Consider the following 9,307-nt stretch of genomic DNA (forward strand, 5'->3'; position numbering starts at 1 on the left):
TACTATTTTTGCGTTAACTTGCCATTTTGAAGTGTGACATCAGACTTTGCACATGCTTACGCTATGGCGTGTTATTTATACCAGTCCAGGAGCATGTGAATCTTATTTCATTTATCATATACATGTATACTTATTTGATTTCTCCTCTATGATATGCTTGGACTGGAGGCATATGACCATGCCAGGTGGATTATGTTATTGGCACGTGAGTTGTCCGTGCGGATCCATATACTAATATTATTGGCACGTGAGTTGTCTGTGCGGGTCCAGATATTGATACTATAGCACATGAGTTGTCCGTGCGAGTGATGTTAATGTGAGATCTAGAAGAGCCGGTTACTGTTATTAAATTTGTGTGTCTTGGTTCTGCTATATATAACGAGCCTATAGCATTGCAGTTGTGGTGGTGCTTGTTGAACTCACAATGCGGTTCTCTTCTTTGAGACATATTCCATATTTGGGTACAAAAATTTCGCAGTTGTGGACTGAGTTAAATTGATGCGCGTGTCTGTAGGATAGTTGTGTTTAATAATATAAGGTCGTCGGATCTAGAATGGGTACTATCAGGCTTGATTATGGTATATTCGGGAGGATAATATTGAAAGCCGGCTTATGAGAGGATTATGGTCCTGGTTGAGGCGAAAGAGCTCCATGTCTAGTTGATCTCATGAGTGGTTATGAGTTTTTGATTGTATCTTTCATCATTGGCAGTGTACGAAGGTTTTGGAATGAGGTTCTGTTGAATGTGGGGTTTTATACTAGTACTTGGTTGGTTTTGAGTAGTTACTGTGATCAGAAATGGTGCTACGAGTATGCGAGTTGTGTAGTATGTTATGTGATTATATTTGGGATTATGGTTATGGCTAGATACAACTTGTTCAGGCTTATACGGTGTAGATGTGAGATTTAGATCTTTGAAAGAATTCTAGGTGTTAGAAATTAGGCTATAAGTTTTGGGCTAAGGTTAAATTAATGACTTTCAGTTGTGTTATGTTGTCAGGCCTATATAGAATAGGGTGATGTGGGATCAACCCCAGGTATGTGCATGGTAAGGAGGAACAGTGATTTAAAGGCTTAGGAACAATTCTTAGCACGTTCGAGGACGAACGTATGTTTAAGTGGGGGAGATTGTAACAACCCGATCGGTCGTTTTGAGCATTTACGCTCCTATCAACTATTTGAAGTCTTGAATAACTTCATACGAGGTATTATGACTTTGTGAATTGTCGGTTTTGGTTTTAAGATATTTCGGAGTTAGCTTGAAATAATGAATTTCATGTTGGAAGCTTAAGTTGAAATAGTTGACCGGATGTTGACTTATGTGTAAACGACCCCGGAATAGAGTTTTGATGATTCCAATAGCTCTGTATGGTGATTATGGACTTAGGAGCATGTCCGGCAAATTATTTGGAGGTCCGTAGTGGAATTAGGCTTGAAATGGCGAAAGTTGAATTTTTTGGAAAGTTTGACAGGGGGGTTGACTTTTTGATATCGGGGTCGGAATCCAATTCTGGAAATTGAAATAGGTCCGTTATATCATTTATGACTTGTGTGCAAAATTTGAGGTCAATCGGACTTGATTCGATAGGTTTCAGCATCGAATGTAGAAGTTGGAAATTTCATAATAGACTAAAGTTTCAAGTGAGTTTACAAAAGATTTAACTTCAAATGATAATAACTCTCATGATACAAAGTGTTATAAGATGTATTACCTATCAAATGAAATATCTTTGAGTCTAATTTCTAACGCTTCAAACTGTTCGTCATTTGGACATTCCTACAAGAGGTTATAACCAAATTATCAAAGGCTGGAAAAATAAGATTCTACGACATTTTTGTGATCGCAAAATAATTTTGCGATCGCGAAAGTGCTTCTGTGACCGCAAACTGGTCGCAGAATAGACCAGAATAGCCCAGTTCTGGGCACCAATTTTTGCGACCATTTTGCGACCCGCATACCCATTCTGCGGTCCATTATGCGACCGCAGACCTGCTTTCGGAGGGTTAATTTTTCTATTTTTATAACCCGACCCCATTTTGATAAATAGGCTTTGGGACTCATTTTGGGGCAAAAATCTGACATTTTTAGAGAGAAGGGAGAGTATTCTAGAGAGAGGAAGAAGCTCAAGTGCTTTGTTCTCAAGATCTTGTTCAAGCTTTGAAATCTAACAAGGAAATATCACAAGATCTTCACCCAAAGAGGTAAGAATTTCTTCCCCCAATTCTTCAATTTTAATTTTTGGGATAAAATATGGGAGATTAAGAGTATTATTTTTGGGTGTAAGAGTATCATGTATACATACACATACCAATAAGGTTGTGGAAAGATTGTTGAGTTCAAATGGGTAAAGGTTGGGTTGAAAATGGTAGAAATCTTCATAGGCTTTAATTGAAGATTTGAGAGTCGAGTTGAGGTCGGAATTTGGTAAAATTTGTGTGGTTGGACTCGTGGTTGGATGTGTGTTCATATTTTGTTACTTTTATTGGGTTCCGAGATGTGGGCCCCACGGGCGATGTCTGAGATAAATTTCGGATTTTGTTGGAAAATTAGTATTTTCTTATGAAATTAATTCCAATAAATTTTATGGACTGAATCGAATAATTTGTGGCTAGATTCGAGGCGGTTGGAGACAAATTCACGAGGCAAGGGCCTGGCAGAGTAAAGAATTACACGGTTTGAGGTAAGTAACACTTCTAAACTTGGTTATGAGGGTATGAATCCCCGAAATTTGGTATGATATAAATTGTTTGGAGGTGACACACACGATAGGTGACGAGCATGTAGATGTGCACCACAGAAATTGTGTCTTGAATAAATCCTGTGCAGTTGTAAAAAATTAAAGAATCATGTTATTATATGAACATTTTCCACGTGTTAGGGAAATCGAGCTGAGACTTTTATTGAAGATCATGTTTAGGCTACGTGCCAATATTTTTGGGACCCATAGGGTCGTGTTGCTATTGAATTAATTGTTTTAAAAATATACATTTCACACTCAGTCATATTCATCCATTGTGAGGATATTTAAGGGATCGAGCTACGTTCTGCAGCAGGCCATACTGGCTTTATATATATATATATATATATATATATGATTACTATATGGAATGGGGCTGTCCGCCTGCAGTAGGCTATATTAGCTTTATATATTATTATTATATGGATCGGGGATGCCCGCCTGCGGCAGGCCTTATAGGCTTTATTATTATACTGATCGGGACTGCCCGCCTGAAGTAGGCCATATAGGCTTTATATAGCGCTTGGGCTGAAGGAGACCCTCCGAGAGTCTGCATTTATGCCTGGATCTGACTTATGATAGCGCTTGGGCTGTAGGAGCCCCTCTAGGGTCTGCACACCTCCAGCGAGCGCGGTTGATTTATATTGAGGGATGGATCTTCCCTGGACATGGATCTTGTCCGAAGCATTTATTTTGAGGGATGGATCTTTCCTGGACATGGATCTTATCCGAAGCATTTATATTGAGGGATGGTTTTTCCTTGGGTATGGATCTTGCCCGAAGCATTTTTATTGAGGGATGGATCTTCCCTAAGTATGGATCTTGCCCAAAGCATTTATATTGAGGGATGGATCTTCCCTGGGTAAGGATCTTGCCCGAAGCATTTATATTGAGGGTTGGATCTTCCCTGGGCGTGGATCTTGCCCGAAGCATTTATATTGAGGGATGGATTTTTCCTGGGCATGGATCTTGCCCGAAGTATATATATATTTGGGATGGTTCTTCCCTGGGCTGGATTGGCCTTATACAGTACTGAGTGATTAACTGCCAGTTGATGGATATACATATATATGTTGGGAGGATCTTCCCTGGGTTGGATTGGCCATATACAGTACTGAGTGATTTAGTATTTTAGATCATGAGTACACAGAGTTTTCACTAAGGTGCATCACATACAGCATGTACATTAGCATGTAGATACAGAGATGTCATATTCCTCACATTGTTCTGAATTGATCTATTTTATTTGTACTGAGAGTAACTGTTGAACTTGAAAGCATGCCTACATTTTTGTATTGTTATTTCTATACTAGACTGTACCTATGGAGATCGTCACTACTTTCAGCCCAAAGGTTATTCTTGTTACTTATTGAGTTGGTTATACTCATACTATACTCTGCACCTCGTGTACAGATCCAGGTGCTCCCGGATACGGCGATTGCTAGATTTTGGAATTTATTCTATGAAGATTATCAATGTAGCTGCTTGGCGTCCGGAGACTTTAACTCCCTTCCTTTTTAGTTATTGTACCGTTCTATATTTTCAGACAGTGATTTTATCAGTCAGACCTTGTATTCATGTAGATGCTTATGTACTCAGTGACATCAGGTTTTGGGGAGTGTTTGTATCGGTATTTGCGAGATATATGGATTGTGTTTAATTATTATGTTTTTAAATTTTAAAAGATATGGTGGTTTATTGAGATTGTCGGCTTGCCTAGTATTGAGATAGGCGCCATCATGACACGTGAGATTTTGGGTCGTGACAGAAACGTCAGCAATCAGTCGAAGATCACGGCGAAAATCCCGAAACAGATCAAATCAAAGCGGTTATTAGTACCAATCATGGGGTCTATTTCCGTTATTAGAGTTGTATCATAATTAGGTTTCCTCTACTATATAAAGAGGAGTTCCAATCATTTGTAGGCATCATCATTCACTGAGAAGAATATACATATACACTGCTTTCTTTGCTTTACTTACTGTTCATCACCGTTTGATCCATCCTTCATTGTTCTTATTAACTAACCTCAAGATCATCTCGAATCGAGGTCGAGGTATTGTTTGCGGACCGATTTGATTTACTTTATTGTCCAAGTTATCTATTTAATTTATTTTTTATTAATTGGTACTGATTGAAATCACATATCCTTAAAATCACAATATAAGTTTAATTGTTACTCAATTTTTGAGGTAAACAAACATGTTGAATGAATTATCAGACCCCCTTTTTATAGTAGAGGAGTCCTACTCTAGGTACATTTCCATAAATGGTGAAAAATCTCTTGATTCGTTGATTGACGGATCCTTACTGATACGTGCCGAGATTCCCGCAATATCCGACCGGTCTTCTGCTAGTTAACTCAACAATGATTCTCCGAGATCGTTCGAGGCTAAGGTCGACACCAGACTCACTGCTCCTCGAAGGCAGGTGTTCCGACCTCGGGTTCTAGCTCGGTTGGACTCGAGGTTGATCTTCAGTCCTTGGTTGCCACATTCTAAGCCTAATCTACCAAGTGGTAGGCGAGCTCATTTTCGACCGTATACAGATAGTCCCCTAATTTTTCGGCGAGTAGATGATGAGAAACGACATGAACTTCCGATCCTAGCTTCGATATTTTGTGACAGAAATGACAAAACAGTCGAAATGTCTCGTCAGTCAAGTCTTAATTACATTAAATGCCCGTCAGTTGCCGGTCGGCCACTCCCAGATGTGAACAGTCACTGAGAAACTATAAATACCCCCTTCATTAGTTCAATCAAACTTTACTTTCAAACCTTCTGACCTCGTACCTTAAAAATTTCAACACTTCCAAGCATTGAACAAAGTGACGAAATTCCTTGAAGACCCCAAAATAAAAAGGATATTATCAATGTCGTATCACCCTAGTGGGAACGGACAGGCCGAATCGACGAACAATACTATCATTCAAAACCTAAAGAAAAGGTTAAACGACGCTAAGGGAAAATGGAGAGAAATTCTACCCGAAGTCCTTTGGGCATATCGAACAACATCAAAGTCCAGTACGGGGGCAACCCCATTCTCCTTAGTGCATGGCTCCAAAGCCTTGATTCCAGTCGAAGTCAGAGAACCCAGTTCCAGGTTTTGACATATAACAGAATAGTCAAATCACGAGGCTATGAATACTAGCCTCGAATTATTGAATAAAAAATGAGAAGCTGCACTCGTTCGAATGGCTGCACAAAAGCAACGAATCGAAAGATACTACAATAAGAGAACCAACCTTCGCCACTTCAGAGTCGGGGACTTAGTCCTGAGGAAAGTCACCATCAACACTCGAGATCCTAATGAAGGGAAGCTCGGCCCAAATTGGGAGGGACCCTACCAGGTCCTCGACATCATCGGAAAGGGATCTTATAAGCTCAACACGATGGACGGCGAACAACTGCCAAACAATTGGAACATATCGCTTCTCAAACGGTATTATTGCTAAGGTGCGACTTTATTTCCTTTTTTCATTCATATATTAGGCACAAACTCACTGCAGGTGTTCGATCGAAGACATCGAGACCCCGAGTTTTAAAGCACGTGTTGCACTCTTTTTTCCTTAGATCATTTTTTGTCCCAAGTGGGTTTTTCCGACGAGGTTTTTAACGAGGCAACAATTATATACTACCTCAGGACAATTCAACAGTATCCAAGTCTTCTTTACAATCAACCTTGAATACTGGGGGGCATCACCCTAGAATATTATGCTTTCGAGGAAAATACTTCGTGTCAAAGGGTCTCGATAGAGAAACTTTGTAATGGGCCAAACGGTCGAATGAACCGTGTCCGTATAGTATAGTTGAGCCCTGATGGCAAAACATGTACGCATGTATAAATTATACAAATAAGCATTCTTTTTATATAAAACATCTTGTGTCTTGAAGAAAATTTTCTACTATACAAGCTCCATACTTATGATTTTATGAGAAATGGCTCAAGGTCCAAGTGCAAATATACCTCGTATACTCGGGGACTGCCATAGATGATCGACAAATTCGAGTAATATAAACTCGAATTCATAAGACCTCAAAGAGGAACCCCTCGATCTATAGGCCAAGGACATTATTCTCGGGGACTAACACTTCCAACAAGTTCGAAGTGTTATTGGAAAATAAGCCCAAGCGGCATACCCAAAGGTTGCGGCCAAATTAAGGCGGCTCGGAGACATCCGAATCCCGCAATAAAAATAGGCCTTCGAATTCTTTGAAAAACCGGTTAAAAAAGGCTACCCTTGTCAAGCAATCAAAAGGGTTTCGATAAAATCAGCCCTCGAAAAACCTTAAGAGGTATCAAATTATCTTAACAGAAACGTGCTAAGGCACAAAAGCAAAAGAGTTTCAATCTACATCGAACCCTCAAAAAACCCAATGGGCGAAGAATATGTATTAAGGCATAAAGAAATTTTTAAATCTTCTAAGCCAAAAAAGGGAAAAATAGCCATCTTGTAGAGGCCATATCGGCCCAATCTAAAGAGCCTAAGGGCCTATACACTTAGAGTTCAAGTATTTGTTCTCACTCAATTCGGACCTAAGGGTTCCACTATTCCGAGCTCAAATAAAATTGACTTGAACATAGCTAGAGGATTCATCATTATTTTATATAAAACCTTAAGGGGTCTGTTACTGTTAGTTCGAAACTTACTCGACCTCGGCTCTAAAAACAGTACAATTACGGCTCCGATCAAAGCCGTCCGAGATCAAAACTCCGAATATATTGTTGAGCTCGGGGACTCGACCTCGCTTAACTAAAATAACCTAAGGGTTTGTTCTACTCTGAGTTCGAGTTATCGCTCACTCGATTATAGAGGCTACATCAACCGATTGCAATAAAGTCCTCATAAGGCAAAGGCAAAACAAAATTTATCATAAATCAAAAATCGGAGACGAAACGGAAAGAAAAGGAATCTTTCATATATACAAAGTATTTACAAAGACCACACAGGGTCTTACACAAAAATAAAAAAACAAAATAAGAAAAAAATCCTAAGTGCTTAGTCTGCCTCGGGAGCCGCATCTTCGGGAGCATCATCTTCATCTATTCCGCTCTCAGATCTAGTCGTAGAGTCTTCATCATCGAAAAGCAAAGCCCCGACCTCGTCCTCCAAAACCATCGCATTCTCGATATCAGCCGTGAGGTCGAAGCCACGAGCATGTACCTCCTCAAGAGTCTCTCTTCGAGACTGGCTCCTAGCATGCTCAGCAACACAGGACAATCTAACCTCATCAGCATCAGAAATTCCCTTTGTCCGAGTGTTAGCGGCTTCAACGTTGGTTTGGTAGGAGGCCACGAGCGCCTCTGCCTCGGATGTGGCCCTTGCAAGCTCAACGACCAACCGAGTCTCGAGCTCTTTAACCTTCTGGGCTCGTTCCAAGTTCTCCACCTTCACACTTTGGAGTTGACGCTCAACCGAAGACAGTTGGGCCCGAACCGTATCTTTCTCCGAGCCGAGATGGTCCATGCTTTGCTTCCACCCCAAAGTCTCTGCCTCTTTCATCTTGGCTTCCTCATGAAGCTGCTCAACCAATTCGGCCTTCTGCTGAACCTGCAGAATCAAAGTGTTAGTTGCCAATATCAAGTTAATACATAACAACCCCCAAAAATTGGCATTACCTGCTCAATGAGCTCGGTCTGATCTTGATGAGCTCTTGTCAGCTCGGCTCGAATACTCATGATCTCCTCTTCTTTTCGCACACAGAGGAGTTTGAGGGCGTTTCTCTCCTCCGTAACCTTTTTGAGATCAACTTCACATCGGGCCAACTCAGCTCGGTACTTGGAAGACGCTTCTCGATGGAGCGCTATAGCCTATACAGAAAGAAAGGAAATCAGACTTAGAGAAATAAGAACAAACGCAAGCATGGTAGCATGGGTTAAAACTCACTTGGTTCAGAAGCCGCTAAGCCTCATAAAAAATGAGTAATGCGTCAAGGTCGGAAACATCATCGACCCCCATGAAGAAGCCACGAAATATGTCTTCCCCTTCGGGGGCCGTCACCACATCAGGGGTCCCCATGGATCGGGCATCCCGAAACTGCCCCTCGGAGAACGTGGGGCTGGGCGGTGAATCGTCAATATAAATTGCCCTGAGCGAGTCACTTGGGGAATTCTCTTTTCTTTTAAGGGCCTCAGAACTAGACCCTTCGGGCACACCCGCCGGTTGCTCATCACGGCAGGGAGCATCATCAACACCCATTGATTCGGGGACTCTGCTCGGACCTTTCCTCGAGATCACCTTGGCCTGCAGTTGAACCACCTCGACCGTCACCAACTCAGCAACTTTCGAAGCTTCAATGCTTTCCCTCTCCCGAGCCACCAGCAGGCAGTCGACATCCTCTTTTTCTTCGTCTTCATCTCGTAGCATTTGGACTACATCGACAGGCAAAATGGCGAGATAAGTCTTCGACTTTCAAGCTCTGCTTTTCTTGGGCTTTAGGGTATCCGGTGGCGAGTCCCATTTCCGTTTCTTATCTTTCGTTGGCTTCGGGACCTCCTCTTCCCTGAGGGAGGTGGCCTCATAATGACACTATCTCCAAGACATGTACGAGAAGAAATCAAGTTAAAAG

General features: G+C 41.3%; 1 protein-coding gene across 1 annotated transcript; it reads right to left on the bottom strand.

Annotated features, from left to right (window-relative positions):
- Positions 1-7,737: 7,737 nt before the first annotated feature.
- On the bottom strand, positions 7,738-9,105 carry LOC138904590 (MAR-binding filament-like protein 1). The gene is made up of 3 exons (XM_070193097.1): positions 8,683-9,105; positions 8,358-8,549; positions 7,738-8,289 (listed from the first exon to the last, which is right to left on the bottom strand). Exons 1-3 carry the CDS (start codon positions 9,103-9,105, stop codon positions 7,738-7,740), a joined length of 1,167 nt encoding a protein of 388 aa, XP_070049198.1.
- Positions 9,106-9,307: the final 202 nt, after the last annotated feature.

The sequence above is a fragment of the Nicotiana tomentosiformis genome, chromosome 1, assembly GCF_000390325.3.
Source record: "Nicotiana tomentosiformis chromosome 1, ASM39032v3, whole genome shotgun sequence".
NCBI lineage: Eukaryota > Viridiplantae > Streptophyta > Magnoliopsida > Solanales > Solanaceae > Nicotiana > Nicotiana tomentosiformis.

Excerpts from the sequence above, each read along its gene's own strand:
- LOC138904590 (XM_070193097.1), bottom strand. The coding sequence starts at position 9,105 with ATGCTACGAGATGAAGACGAAGAAAAAGAGGATGTCGACTGCCTGCTG. Across the intron at positions 8,550-8,682 it reads TCTTCATGGGGGTCGATGAT|GCTATAGCGCTCCATCGAGA; the intron begins GTTTCCGACCTT and ends CTTTCTGTATAG. Across the intron at positions 8,290-8,357 it reads AGACCGAGCTCATTGAGCAG|GTTCAGCAGAAGGCCGAATT; the intron begins GTAATGCCAATT and ends TTGATTCTGCAG.